Source organism: Pangasianodon hypophthalmus, chromosome 4 (assembly GCF_027358585.1).
Source record: "Pangasianodon hypophthalmus isolate fPanHyp1 chromosome 4, fPanHyp1.pri, whole genome shotgun sequence".
NCBI lineage: Eukaryota > Metazoa > Chordata > Actinopteri > Siluriformes > Pangasiidae > Pangasianodon > Pangasianodon hypophthalmus.
This window is the reverse complement of record NC_069713.1, coordinates 28,923,511-28,939,189: the sequence shown is the minus strand read 5'-3', so window position 1 is coordinate 28,939,189 and position 15,679 is coordinate 28,923,511. Positions and strand designations below refer to the sequence as shown.

The 15,679-nt window shown below is 35.7% G+C and overlaps 1 protein-coding gene across 2 annotated transcripts; it reads left to right on the top strand.

Moving 5' to 3' along the window:
• Positions 1-1,525: 1,525 nt before the first annotated feature.
• LOC113540126 (complement factor H) lies at positions 1,526-14,667 on the top strand. Of its 2 annotated transcripts, none has more exons than XM_034303545.2 (13): positions 1,526-1,592; positions 5,095-5,280; positions 5,687-5,863; positions 5,944-6,123; positions 7,272-7,451; positions 7,717-7,887; positions 10,539-10,712; positions 11,657-11,836; positions 12,897-12,971; positions 13,322-13,483; positions 13,591-13,731; positions 14,363-14,379; positions 14,545-14,667. In XM_034303545.2, exons 1-13 carry the CDS (start codon positions 1,541-1,543, stop codon positions 14,545-14,547), a joined length of 1,698 nt encoding a protein of 565 aa, XP_034159436.2. In that variant the 5' UTR covers positions 1,526-1,540; the 3' UTR covers positions 14,548-14,667. The 2 variants fall into 2 exon arrangements, with proteins under 2 accessions (XP_034159436.2, XP_034159435.2); XM_034303544.2 differs by lacking the exon at positions 1,526-1,592 and adding an exon at positions 2,962-3,121.
• The last annotated feature ends 1,012 nt before the right edge of the window (positions 14,668-15,679 follow it).

Sequence of the window (15,679 nt, the reverse complement as noted above, 5' to 3'; positions counted from 1 at the left end):
TCCAGCTAACACAATCAGATCTAACAGCCACAACTAACTGCCATGTCATCTACACCTTATTCTGGTATTGAAGTTTGCCTTTTCATCCTATATTTGATCACACATCAATAACTCAACATGACTGACTAGGAGAAATCTCAAGATCTCATACAGAAGGATGACAAATTAAAGGGAAAGAGGATATAAAGGGATGTTCCTTATATAAGGAATTAAACACTCTGTGTCATAGGAAAGCAATCAGTGATCAGGTGGTGTGATGACGCAGAGTTACTATTGCCATGACAAAGTTGATTATTTTTCCTATAACTTATCACCAAGCTGCAGCACCTTCTGGCAGGTATTGGTTACACTTTGCATGTGACAGCAATCTCCCCGTATTCTGCACATTGTCTGGGCTATGGAGTACTGTGACAATAAAGAAGTCAAGAACATCTAAACCTGACTGAACTTTACAAAATACTCAATCACTCTATACAAAGTCTTATGGGTTGAAGAGACAAAGCTTGAACATTTTGGCCTTAATTCTCAAAGATATGTTTCATACAAATTCAACACAGCTCATCATACAAAGAACACTATACCTACTGTGAAGCATGGTGGTGGCAGCACCATGCTTTCAGGATGCTTCTCGTCAGCTAATATTTATCTATTTGTTTTTCTCTTGAATTTTGTTGGGTTCAAACATGTTATTAAAAATGTTATTAACTTATTAAAACAACTGGCAGCTGCACTCCTTTCAGCGCTGCTGTTATAGAAAATTAATCAACATCATCTGACCAATCAGAATTGAGACTTCAACAGTGATGTGATGTAAAGGTGTATAGTAGGGGGAAGACATCTCCTCTCTTGGCTGGGGTTATAGAATCCTGAGCAGCAGAAGGGAGAAAAACAAAATCTTTGAAATTAAATAAATAAATAAATGACTTTTTTTCTACTAAATGTCACTCGGGAGGTTTGGAGGTTATTGTTATTTCTTTCTTAGTTTATTTTTAATTCCTATAAACCATTCAACCATGCGCTTTCTCTAGCATGTTGAGAACTATATATAATTGTGTAACCTCTCTGCTCATGTTACATACATAATGCTAATAAACTCTTGTATCTTAAATGTGTATGCGAATACCTTGCTTTTGAAAATTAAAATACATTCTCCCTGAAAGGTCACTTCACCATATACATATGCACACTCTCTCTTATGCAGGTAGTGAGACGCTTTGCAAGTCAATATGAGTTTAAATATGACCAGGATAATGCTGAATTTTTTGTCTTTAAACCTTTAAAACCCTGCAGGAAGATAAACAATAAAGCTCAGAATCTCAGTGTATTTAATGTGTTCAACTTTTCTTTAATTTGGCACGTCAGTATTTGGAGTTACGAAATCTGCAATGGTGAAATCTTGCACTAGATTTGTGGTTTCTGGTAAATCGAGGTAAGTCATTAACGCTGCTCATAAACAAAGCAACTTGCTTTTCTAAAGTAACGTGTATCTGTGTTTAATCTGAAAGTTTTACGCTGCACTCTGAGGTGAACAATAAAGAAGATGAGGATTATTATCCTGGCTTTTTTTATTTGGTCATGTCAGACTGTGAGGGGTAAGATGTCTGTAATGTCTGAAAAATCAATCTCATATATACATATATATATATATATATATATATATATATATATATATATATATATATATATGTGTGTATATATATATATATATATATATATATATATATATATATATATATATATATATATATGAGAGAGAGAGAGAGAGATAGATAGATAGATAGATAGATAGATTATTGCAAAAATAATGTATTGTATTTGTTATGTAAATTTCTGCTGCATGCAAACATTTTTGCACAAAACACACCACCATGAGAGGTTTGAAGGCTCATAGTTAGGAAATAGATCATTTAAGGAAAGATAGGAAAAATCATTTAAGATAACAATTTAGAGCTTCTCGATATGATGCAATGTGATTTTTGTAATTTTGCAATAGCTGTAGGTATGAGTTTCAATCAAACAAAGTGTACTTCACATATGCACTATGCTACAACAGCCTCATTCACATTTTAATAACTGTGTTTCTATCTAAATATTTAGTGGATTTCCAAAAATGTAGGAAGAAAATCTGTCCATCAACTACTGTTACACAATAATAAAGACTATGTGAGGGGAAAAAAACTGATTCCCAGCTGTATGTAAAGAAAAGAGCTCAGAAATATTCAGATGTAGCACAGACGCGATGTAAATCTCTACATCATTATTATTTAGAAGTGATTATTTCCATTGCTATCTTACAAAGCTGATCTTTATTAATTAATCTTTTCCAACTAAGCCACATGTTTGTGATTTTTCCCTCAGTTTATGGCTTTCCAATTGTGCTTAAAGAAAAATAAATAAATATATATATATATATATATATATATATATATATATATATATATATATATATATATATATATATATATATTATTTATAATATATATATAATTTTTTTTCTTTTCCTATAATTTATCACCAAGCTGCAGCACCTTCTGGCAGGTATTGGTTACACTTTGCATGTGACAATCTCCCCGTATTCTGCACATTGTCTGGGCTATGGAGTACTGTGACAATAAAGTAGTCAAGAACATCTAAACCTGACTAAACTTTACAAAATATTCAATCACTCTATACAAAGTCTTATGGGTTGAAGAGACAAAGCTTGAACATTTTGGCCTTAATTCTCAAAGATATGTTTCATACAAATTCAACACAGCTAGTGAGACGCTTTTTAACAAGTCAATAGTTTAAAGTTGACCTGGATTTTTGTCTTTAAACCTTTAAAACCCTGCAGAATTTCAGTGTATTTAATGTGTTCAACTTTTCTTTAATTTGGCACGTCAGTATTTGGAGTTACGAAATCTGCAATGGTGAAATCTTGCATTAGATTTGTGGTTTCTGGTAAATGGAGGCGGAAAGGTAAATCATTAACGCTGCTCATAAACAAAGCAACTTGCTTTTCTAAAGTAGTGTGTATCTGTGGTTAATCTGAAGGTTTTACGCTGCACTCTGAGGTGAACAACAGAGAAGATGAGGATTATTATCCTGGCTTTTTTTATTTGGTCATGTCAGACTGTGAGGGGTAAGATGTCTGTAATGTCTGAAAAATCAATCTCATATATACATATATATATATATATATATATATATATATATATATATATATATATATATATATATATATGAGAGAGAGAGAGATAGATAGATAGATAGATAGATAGATAGATTATTGCAAAAATAATGTATTGTATTTGTTATGTAAATTTCTGCTGCATGCAAACATTTTTGCACAAAACACACCACCATGAGAGGTTTGAAGGCTCATAGTTAGGAAATAGATCATTTAAGGAAAGATAGGAAAAATCATTTAAGATAACAATTTAGAGCTTCTCGATATGATGCAATGTGATTTTTGTAATTTTGCAATAGCTGTAGGTATGAGTTTCAATCAAACAAAGTGTACTTCACATATGCACTATGCTACAACAGCCTCATTCACATTTTAATAACTGTGTTTCTATCTAAATATTTAGTGGATTTCCAAAAATGTAGGAAGAAAATCTGTCCATCAACTACTGTTACACAATAATAAAGACTATGTGAGGGGAAAAAAACTGATTCCCAGCTGTATGTAAAGAAAAGAGCTCAGAAATATTCAGATGTAGCACAGACGCGATGTAAATCTCTACATCATTATTATTTAGAAGTGATTATTTCCATTGCTATCTTACAAAGCTGATCTTTATTAATTAATCTTTTCCAACTAAGCCACATGTTTGTGATTTTTCCCTCAGTTTATGGCTTTCCAATTGTGCTAAGTTCCATCTAGATATGACAAGTTGGAGGCCATATCACCTTCACTGAGACAGACAGAGACAGAGGCCACGCCTCCTTCACTGAGACTGACAGAGACAGAGGCCACACCTCCTTCACTGAGACTGACAGAGACAGAGGCCACGCCTCCTTCACTGAGACTAGCCGGGACAAAGAAGCATAGACGAGGAGAGAGCGAGAGAGAGAGAGAGAGAGATAGAGAGAGCAGTATTTAACATTGTTAATGCCTCTACAATAATAATAGATAAATCTGAGCATGTAATATCAGATTTTGTCCTTTCAATTGTGATCTTGTCCAAACTTGTGCCCAGTACCTGCTGTGTTGAAACAGTGTGGTTTGAAACAATTAAATTACATTGTTTAAATTACATTGCTAAGTTAGACCCAGATGCTAACTCTCCTCTATCACAAAGACATGTACAAAACGGGGAGGGTGACATTAGCACGTCCTTCCTCAGAGACACGTGAATCCAGCCTTGGCGTCTTTTTGAACTGCTGCTCTCGCAGCGCCACAGGGTAGCGTAACATGCTCCACACTCAGGAGAAAGAGCTATCTGACCTATTCTGCATGCATGTGCTCACAGATGCCTGCAATTGGCTATTGTCCCTGTGATTGACTGGGGAAAGAGAGTATGAGCAAATTTTGTTCTCTTGGTTCCCGGCCATGGGTGGCTGTGGCATCTTCAGGATGGGGCAAGCATTTTACTATAGTCCTATTCGGGAGCACTAAAAAGAGCAGCTTTTAGATTAAAAAATTTATTTTTACAAAAAATAATCAAAATGTGCAAACATTTGTACGTAACATATTACATAACAGAGCACTTTTCAGACGAAAAAGAATGCTGGCTGTCAGGGTTAGCTGCTAAAACAGAAGCAAGACGAGGTCTCCAGAGGAACTATGTCAGGTTCTCCAAGATGCCTAAAAATGTACCAATCAGTAGACTCATACTACTGTATGAAGTGTTCTGATGTGTTTTTAAACACACCAAATATTGACTTTGTTTAGTTTATTACTGTTTACTGTTCAAATTTATAAATGTTCGATTTCGTTATTTCGGAAGGCATCTTCAGTTTACAGCATTTCTTTACACTTGCCTAAGACTTTTGCAACATACTGTATATATAGTGGATTGTTTAGGGAAAGGGTGCCAAAATTTTTTCTACAGCATGCATTTCACCCATCATTTCATTTTACTAACTGATAAGTAATTGTGCAAAAAGTAATTGCAGAAAACTGTCCACGTCCACCACTTGAAAATGGCTTTTTCGTCCCACATTTGGAAAAATACGACCATGGCGTTAGTATTTCCTACGGATGTAACACGGGCCTGAAACCTGCTCTCAAAACATGGTGGGGAGAGATAACATGCACAAATGGCCAATGGTCACACGAACCTCAGTGTATTGGTGAGTAATATACTGATGAATAACATTGTCAATGCAAACTTCAACTGTTTAAGTTGTTTTTGATATTCTGCTTGTTAGTTTATTCTATTAATCATGTGCTTATGTTTACTGTAATACTGATCTGCTGTAATACTGATCTGCTATCTGACTTACACAGTACCTACATAATATTTATACTGTTATTCAGCACACACACTTGGGTAAGGTTGTCATTTGAACACTAGATTTTAAGAATATAATCTGACAGGAAAAGTACATTTTCATTTTTAAAGGACGAGCCATTTTAAGAAACGTCCCAGATTCTAAAACAAGACTTATAAACAAACACATAAAGAAATATTAAAAGATATATAATATAAATTAATCGTAAAATAATATAAAAAGGTTCTTCTATTTGTTGTTTTAGATAATACATGGTGTATTGCCCCACATGTGCCAAACGCCCAGCCTGTACATGAGTTACGAACATATTATCCTCCTAGTGACGATGTTAGTTTTCAATGTGACTACGGCTATGAGTTTGAAGGAGGAAAGTCAGAAGCACGGTGTGAAGATGGAACTTGGAGGCTGCCAGTGTGTAAACGTAAGTGTCCTCATTGCAAACATGACTAATATTTCTGAACAACATTGTGTTATTAAAAAACAAAGATTTTCATTCTGCAGGAAAGCCTAAAACTTGTGATCCTCCTCATCGTGTTTACAATGGAATGATCTTACAACCTTACCAGGATGTTTTCGAGCACAGGGAACAGATTGAGTATGTTTGCAGAAATGGATATAAGCTGCATGGACACAAATATAACACTTGTCATAACGGCAAGTGGTCCTCTAGTCCTAGTTGTGGTAAGATTCTCACACACTGCTTTTTGCAAGTCGGGATATGGGATTATCATGTTTTACATATGATTACATCCGTTCAATTGTTTGATTTGCTAGAAAGGCCAAAAAATAGACTGAATCTTTGTGGATAAAAGGAAAGATAGAAAGAGAAATCATAGAAAAATTATTTTAAAAACACACTTCATACTTCTTTCATTATGTACAAATTTTCCAATAATGTCAGCTTGTACTGTACACTTTCACTGAAAACAGAAGGTGTCCTATGTTACAGCTGTACTGTAACACATGAGTGTGGGTCACACTGTAACAGTACTCCACAAACACTGTAACCTTGCATATGTCTAGTTTCTATTACTGCTTTTTTACCACAGCTATATTTCAACAATTACTATTTTTTTATTTATTAAAAATTGGCTGTCATATGTTGTTTTTTTTTTTAATCAGTTTATAGTGACTGCTTAAAATTATAGTTTTGCCCCTGACTGTTACAAAACTCGGACTCTGGAGAGTCCTTCCATAAATGTTAAATAAACATCTCCTTACTGAAAATGTTACCATGTCAATGATTATAAGGTTTTTGTATAACACATGCCGTCACTACAGAAATGAATTAGGACGAGCAAATTACATATAAAATATAAAACTGTGACTTGCAGCTGCACTACTGTCAGAGCTGCTGTTACAAAAATTTAATCAACACCTTCTGACCAATCAGAATCCAGACTTCAACAGCACCATGGTATAATTTCCTATCTGTTTTATTCATTATTTAACCAAAATTCGGTTGCTATCTGATGTACAGAGCAGCTTTGTAGCATACACTGTACTTAAGATAATGATGTCTGACATAAACACATCATTTTTTATTTCCTGATGATGATTTAATGTGTTAGCTCAACATATTCAAAGCAAATGGCACCAATAAGCAGCATCTTCACTGTAAAAGTTTATTGATTAGTTGCAGTCAGTTCCTGTATCTGAGCAAAACGAACGAAATCTAATGCTTGGATTATCATACTAAGATTATAAACATTTATTTGTTCATTTAGTCTAAATCCCTATGATCAGAGGTAAATTACACCATGTGTGCACAAATGTAACTGAATAAATACAAAAGTAAAGCCACAAATGTATAAATGTTCTGTTTTTAGTTCTAGATAAACCAACGTGTCCTAAACCACAGGTGCAAAATGCTTATCCTGCAGCTGCATTAAAAAACTCCTATAATAATGGAGACACTGTAAGATTTGTATGTAACAGAGGCTATAGGTTTGAAGGAACAGATTCTGCAGAGTGTGTAGATGGAACTTGGAGGCTGCCAGTGTGTAAAGGTAAGTGTCCTCATTACAAACATGTCTAATATTCCTGAACACCACCATGTTATTATAAATAAACACAAGATTGTGACACGTTGGTCGGAGTGAGGAGAATGAGGGCTTGGGAGGCAAGCATGGTAGAGATAGAGAACGAGAGAGGAGTTATGTTTAATTCAGATGTCTCTGTCCGTGCTTTTCAGCACTTCTTAACTGTAGTCATTAAGCGTAAACAAAAACTTCAAAATTCAGTTCATGTTTTTGTCATGTTTTTTTGTTCTAGATCCAACATCATGTACTACCCCACATGTGCCAAATGCCCGACCTGCAGAAACGTTAGCAGAGGTCTATTCTAATGGAAGATATGTGAGATTTGAATGTGACAGCGGCTATGAGTTTGAAAGAAGAGACCCATATGCACGGTGTGAAGATGGAACTTGGAGGCTGCCAGTGTGTAAGTATCCTCATTGCAAACATGACTAATATTTCTGAACAACACTGTCATTATATAAAAAAGACAAGATTATTTCACAGGAAACCTTAACAAATGATTACTTGTTAATCTGGGTTATTTTTTATTCGTAGTTCTGTAGGTTTAACAACCAGAAAAAGAAAACAAAACCTACATCTTAATGACTTTCAGAAAAGAAAAATTTTATTTTTGTGTGCATGTTTAAATAAAAATGCACTTCACAGATCTGTGACATAGCTCACTCCTGTAACTAAAGTGCACACTAATCGTTCCGAGTCCCATCACCTGCTGCACTACACACATCAGCTGAGCCTGACTGCAGAGAGAGTTTTACTAGTTGGAATAATTATCAAGAAAACTGAATGCTCATAGGTCACATGATCGCATAACAATCCAATATTTCCAATTGAAAGATGATTACTAAATATCACAGAAGAATTAAAACCCTGAACTTGAGATCTACAGACCAAGACATACCAGCACAATAACGCTGATGTTGATCAGACACAGGGTCCAGCACTGGGGGACAGTAACGATGTACAGTTCATTTCTTACTGTACTTTTTTATACTGCTTTTTAAACTTCTTTTTTTTCCCCAAGTATCTGTACTTTGTTCATGTATTTCAATTTTTACAGACTTTATACTTTTACTTCAGTGCATTTCAAAGCAAATGATCCTACTTTCAATTCAATTAAATTTTTTTTGTATAGCGCTTTTAACATTGGACATTGTCACAAAACAGCTTTACAGAAATAAATACATTCGAATTAAATTAAACCAAAATAAATTGTAAATATGTGAATTTATTCCTAATGAGCATGCCAGAGGTGACAGTGTCAAGGAAAAACTCCCTGAGACGATATGAGAAAGACACAAAAGGGAATCGATTCTCATCTGGGTGCTAACAGATAGTGCAATTATAAATAAATCCCTTCTATAACTGTGTACTATATGGACAAATAGTGCAATTGTGCAACCAGTAAATTCATCACAGTTTTCACATGAAGTCCGGTTTGATGAACCTATTCAATGTCCACTGATGGAGTCCTGATTACAGCAATGGCAGTTCCAAGCCATCAGAGTACAACTCCTTATATGAGATCCGCAAGCCATCTCCACAGCCCCCAAGTGGCACCATCGCCAGCAATCCCACTGATTTACAGGCTGTCCATGGGGGGCCACCCCCAGCAGCAGCGAGCGATCTCAACCAATGAGAACTCCAAACAGAAGTAGGGCATCAGGATGAATCAGGCAGGTCAAGAGAGCAGAAGGGGTCAGCATCACTGGTATCTCAGGAGTAGCATGAGAGAGAGAGAGAGAGAGAGAGAGAGAAAGAGAGAGAGAGATTGTTAGGTAAGCTTTTGTTCCTTAATGGTTAAGGACATTGTACTTTGTGTGCAGAGTGCAAGCAGGGACTCCAGCAAGACTAGCTCTGACAGCATAACTAAAAGGGAGAGCCAGAGGTAACATAGATATGAGGGTGCCCTGGGACATAAAGCTGAAGGCCACTCCAGCATCGACAAACCTGAGTGAACACGTGAGAGTGGAGGGACGACAGCATCCAATTACTTTCACTCCATTACTTTCTGCAGCATATCTAACATTACTCGTGCTGCATTCAAGTCCTACTCAGAAGTTCATAGTCCAGAGTTCACCTTTTAATTGGCCAAGAAAACTAGTTTATTTACAGCAACATCCAATCCAGTATCCAGTTAAAATGGAATCCAGTATCCAGGTAAAATGGAATCCAGCATCAAGATAAAATATTCCTTATTTATTTTTTGTCTCTTTACAGTGGCAGCCAATGACAAGCTTAAATGTGCTGCTTTAAAAAAAAAAGCACATGTGAGCAGGAATACACATCACTAGCTGCTGCTGTAAATAGACAAACAATAAATAATAAAATATTTAACTTCACAAGTCCACCATTCTAATAAAAATATACAAACTATTTAATGTGGAATGCCTTTTAGTGTTATAATACACAAGAATGAGGGGACCCAGAAGCAGAACACAGACTGAACATTAAATGGGCTTTACGGGACGTTAGGAGAGGTAGGAGTATATGGGAAGGTAGTGTGGTCAAGGCCAGAGTTTGAACTCTGGTTGCTGGTATTAGGGTCAAGCGCCTTATCTGTGAGCCGCAGGGAAGCAGAACAAGCCTGGGCATAGAAACAAGAGAGAGAGAGAAAACACACTGGAACACTAGGAAGGGGAAAAACAGGGAAACACGGCATGACATTTACAACCAAGGATTTTTGTCCACCTCTAGAACCCAGAGTTCACAGAGGGAGATGTCATAATAACACTGATAATCTGATAAATAACATTAATTAAAATTAAATTAAAACCAGCAGAAACTGTAAAATATAAATAGGGTGCACATCAATGTAGTAGGAATCTATCTAGTTAAAAATGAAAAGTAAATATAATAGAGTAGGAATTTACTTGAGTTAGAAAAAGACTGAGTGACTTTGTTAATGCTTTCAAAATTTAGGATTAATAATAATGAGGGGGGTTTAAGTTAAAAATATCCTTTGATCAGAGGGAAATAACTCCATGTGTGCACACACATAACAAAGTAAATGTCAATTTAAAGACACAGATGTATAAATGTTCTGTTTTTTTCTAGGTCAAATAAAGTGTAGTGTCCCACATGTGCCAAACGCCCGACCTCTAGAAGGGTTAGACGCTTCCTATAGTAGTGGAAGGTTTGTTACATTTGAATGTAACCCCGGCTATGAGTTTGCAGGATTACATTATGCACAGTGTGTAGATGGAACTTGGAGGCTGCCAGTGTGTAAACGTAAGTATCCTCCTTGCAAACATGACTAATATTTCTGAACAACACTGTGATTATATAATAAAGACAAAATTATTTCACAGGAAAACAAAAACTACTTCTTAATGACTTTCACAAAAGAATCCAACCACCTGCTGCACTACACACATCAGCCGAGCCTGACTGCAGAGAGAGTTTTACTAGTTGGATTAATTATCAAGAAAACTGAATGCTCATAGGTCACATCAGTGGTTCTCAAACATTTTGTCATTTTGTCATGTCACTGGCTGCTGTTGTAAATAGCCAAAACATTAAAAAGGAATATTTTAACTTCATATACAAATGAAAAGTCATACTTCACATCAACATTTAAAGTGGAATGCCTTTTAGAATTTTAGTTTACAAAAGTGGGCTCAAATAAGAAGATCTTTTATTTGAAGTCCACCATTTCATGATTGACAGGCATTCTGGACAGACACACCTCTCAAGCGGTGAGACACTGCTGCAGATAGAGGATGGAGGACACGTACCATCGTGTTCTGGTCTGCAGTCAGAGAGGTGTCTAGAAACTGATCAAATAATCATCTATAACTAAAATAACTCAGTACACACTTCTACTTTTATTAGAGTAGCATGTTAACAAAGATATCTCTACCTTTACTCACGTACAGGATACAACAGTTCACCACTAGGACCCAGAGATCATGGAGGGAGATGTTAAAATAACACTGATAATCCAATAGATAACATTAATGTTCACTGGTTCATGGTCTTGTTTGGGGATTTTAATACTGTTTTGTTTTTTTCTATTTAGTACACATCAAAAATCAAATTCAAAAACGGAATATAAATAGGCCGTGCATCAACATCTAAAATCGACTATGATCAGAAGTAAATTACTCCATGTGTGCACACACATAACTAAATAAATTCTAAATTAAAGCCATGTATAAATGTTCTGTTTTTAGCTCGAGGTGAAACAGTGTGTACTGCTCCACATGTGCCAAACGCCAAACCTGCTGATGAGTTAGCATCGTTCTATGCTACTGGACGCACTGTTAGATTTGAATGTGACAGCGGCTATGAGTTTGAAGGAATATCTTATGCACAGTGTGTATATGGAACTTGGAGGCTGCCAGTCTGTAAAGGTAAATGTCCTCACTGCAGACATGAATAACATTTCTCAACAACACTGTGTTATTATAAAATAAAAATGAGATTTTTTTTTCACAGGAAAACCTTATACACATGATTCCCCTGCTCGCCTATAATAGATGAAAAGACAAAAAAAAAAAAAAAAAAAAAATGCAAGACAATAATTTTCTTATGGTAATACTGACTTCTTAGTGCAGCAGCGGACAAATCAGTAGCCTGAGCAGATTTCATGTCCAGCCTATTCTTTTTAATAGTACTTGCCTGCGAGACAAGTAGCACACATTAATTCTTAATCCCACTACCTGCTGCACTACACGCATCGGTAGCTGGTTGAAGGTAGAACGGTTTTTACTTGCCAGATATTTTCAGAATCAGAAACACTGATGAAACTGAGCCAAATAAAACAAAATGAACAAAATAAAGTACATTACAAAGCCATCATTTATCTCCCTCCTGCTTACTACAGGCAGTCAAAGCATATCAGTTAAGCATGTCACGTTAGACAGATACAAATAATATCTCTTACGCCTGATATGAGGACACAGTAACACGTCTCATAGCCGAAACATTGGCCAATGACTTGCTGACTATTTGTTGAGGGTGAAAACTCAAAATGCTACTTTAGAAACATTGGGCCTCATTTAGTAATATTTTAGTAGAGTTGTGTGCAAATGTTTTTGCGGACCAAACCAAACTAAAAATTTCCTGCCATATTTACAAAAGTTACGCTAACACTGCTTTTCTTCTTACTAACGTGCGGACGTTGTTAAATGCTCGTTATCTGTGAAGTGCAAAGCGCTTTCATGGCACAGCTCATTTGAGAGTGTGAAAACAAATGAAAAGTATCAAATTTTGCTCTTATTCAGACTCGACAAACAGACTAATGGCTGTACAACTTTCAAGGAGGTTCCTCAGTCTCTCCAAACTGAAGAGCTCTTCCAAATTGTCCAATATGTGTCATATATTGTGTTAGTGGTTGCAGTTGGATGTTGGTACAAAACCTTCCAGGAACTTATGAAAGATATTAATTTAAAAATAAAAATGTTTGTCCAGATTCCCATAGACATCATGACAGCTCTGAGGACCGTGGTGGATCTCTAGGTCCTGATACTGTGGTACTGTTGCCTGGTAATAATGACCACAAATTCACTCACAAATTTCTCACATTTTACTCTGCTATTAAAAATCAAGTGTTTCATATTTAGCTGGAGTTTGATCTCACCTTCACTCAGGCACTTTATAAACATTAGCCTCAAATTTCCTCCCGAACTCACACTTCCTGCAGTTTGTTGTGTTAAGAATGTGTGTACTGCCTATATTTAAAGTACAAATAGAGCATGTAATGTAATGTGTTCGTCTCATACAAATGTAATATGCTGCATTGTATTCACCATTATAAAAGCACATAGGTGTTTATTATAATTAATGTTTTATTCCTTTAATCTCCATGTCGTGACACAAATTGTCTCTGTTTTCAGTCAGTATTTGTGGATTTCAACCCTTTGTTGAAAATGGAGATGTTACAATACTACCAGGTGAAAGGGAGTTAAAAGTTCAATGTCAGAGATTTTTTAAACTACAAGGACCTGAAAAAATAAGATGTGTTAATGAAAAATGGACAGAGCTCCCAGTGTGTAAACGTGAGTGTTAATTACACCTTAAAACAAATGTTCAATGCTGAGAGAACAAATGATGTCATAATTCAAAAACATTTATAAATGGTTTATTATTGTTTTCTGTTTTCCAGCTCCGTGTAAACTGGATAGGACACTTATTCATTCTAATGATGAATATCTGCAGGAGGGTGAAGAGAAGACATTTTACTGTCATAACTCATATAAGAAAACGACTGTCCGCTGCTTTAAAGGAACAGCAATCTATAGTGAATGTAAGTGTAGACAAAAAAAAATAACTAAGTTTCTCTAGTTACAGATTCATTTATCCAGCTTTATTTCAGCACAGTTATTATCTAATGAATAAAACACTCACTGTTATGGCAAAATAATCAACAATGATGACCACCACAGAGTTGACAATACCACTTCTTATACCACAGCAACTTACCAGCTAGAACCTTTCACCAAACAAGTTAGTTCCTGTTCTCACTTACATTACAGCAGCTATGAACGGCCGTTCCCTCACCAGCCTATCTTTGTTCTCTCCTTACTGTAAACGTCACCATATCAATGACTACATATATTTTTTAAGTTGCTAGTGTACGTTTACATTTACTATAAAACAATATCGTATTGGAATTTGTAGCTGTACTACTGTCAGAGCTGCTGTTATAGAAAATTATTCAGCACCTTCTGACCAGTTAGGATCCAGAATTCAACAGCACTGTGGTGTAGGAATGCAGTAATATTAGGACCCGTGATCATTATTATGCTCAGTGTTTTATCATGGCTCACAAGCCTTTATTTGATCACTTTTTTAGTAAACGTAGAATGAAGATGTGTAGTGAACGTTTTGGGGATTTTATTTAGATCGTCTCTGATGGCTGTTTATTTGGTTTACAGGTCGCCTCTTCGACTGGGTAAGTACATAAACACCTATTTTTTATTATGGCTAAAAACCAAACACAATTAATATATACTAATAACTGTATCAGTAGAGTAGCCCTATCTGTGGCTCAGTGCAAATACTGATGCTAAATCTTAATTCAGATATATTAATTGTCTATGTGCGCTTGTTTTGACAGTGATCTGTATCAACGGCTAAATCAGAAAAACCGACATCTGCAGAGCTCCTGCTATTGATCAGAAATCTTCCTTCTCAGTATAAATGCTCACTTTTCAACCAAAATAAAAGCATATCACTTGTGGTTTTGTGTTTCCTTGTCACTAGATAGACAGACAGACTCATTGCCCCCATAACAAACAGAGATGTCATTCATGTTATGTTCATCACTGTTGAAGTGAAAGAGAGTCAATGGAAAGAGAACTGCACCATTCTGATTGTATGAAGATGCTCGACAAACCCATCAGTCAGTCTCCTCTTTGTTTCTCTGATATAAAGCCAGCTGCATCTTTTAGAGGAAAGACATTAAACAACTCCTGCTGTGATGCACGAGGAGTGATGAGTGATTAAAACTCATCCTTTACGGCCTGTGACTTTAATAGACTTTAGGGTCCATAAAAAGGAAAGCTGTCTCTGGATCATGCTGCAAGATTTTGAAGTTTTTAAATATAGTTCCAGTCACTGTTTTATTGGAGGGGTGATAAATGAGTGTGAAAGGAACAGTGATGGACATAACATTTATGACATCTCTGTTTGCGGTGGTGTAAAACAAACTAAGTGACATTTGTTTGATTAAATATGACAGAATCGTAATTATGACATTGTAGACCTTTTAAGAACATAATTATAGTGCATAAATAGTGTTAATTGACAATACGTTTACTATGTTAATCACTCACAAATAAGCTTTAGGAACTCATATAAAATATTTCCTGTGGGTTCAAACCTGAAATCCAGTACCTAGCCCAGTGCACTGTGGGATTGAAATAGGATATTCTTCACTATAAAATGGCAGACCCAAGAAAAAAAAACTGGTTTCATTTTTAAAGAATACACTCATAGGAGGAAAAAAAGGTTATTTAAGGGTTCACTGCATAATTAAATATCCTTGGCTTCCTGGCATCCATTCTGACAGGAGAATAGTATGTTGGGTTCTACATAAAACCTTTAAGAATAACCAAAGATCTGTTAAGGGAGTGTACTTATAACACTTTTTTGTTTCTATAAAAGAACAGAATATTGCTAAACTAGTGAGCATAAGTAAATGATAGTTACTATAAAATGTATCCTAAACACACCATCACACCATGAGGTGC

Bases quoted from the DNA above. Each gene is read 5' to 3' on its own strand.
- LOC113540126 (XM_034303545.2), top strand. From the start codon at position 1,541: ATGAGGATTATTATCCTGGCTTTTTTTATTTGGTCATGTCAGACTGTG. The intron at 5,281-5,686 runs GTGAGTAATATA...TTGTTGTTTTAG, and splicing joins ACACGAACCTCAGTGTATTG to ATAATACATGGTGTATTGCC. The intron at 10,713-11,656 runs GTAAGTATCCTC...TTCTGTTTTTAG, and splicing joins GAGGCTGCCAGTGTGTAAAC to CTCGAGGTGAAACAGTGTGT.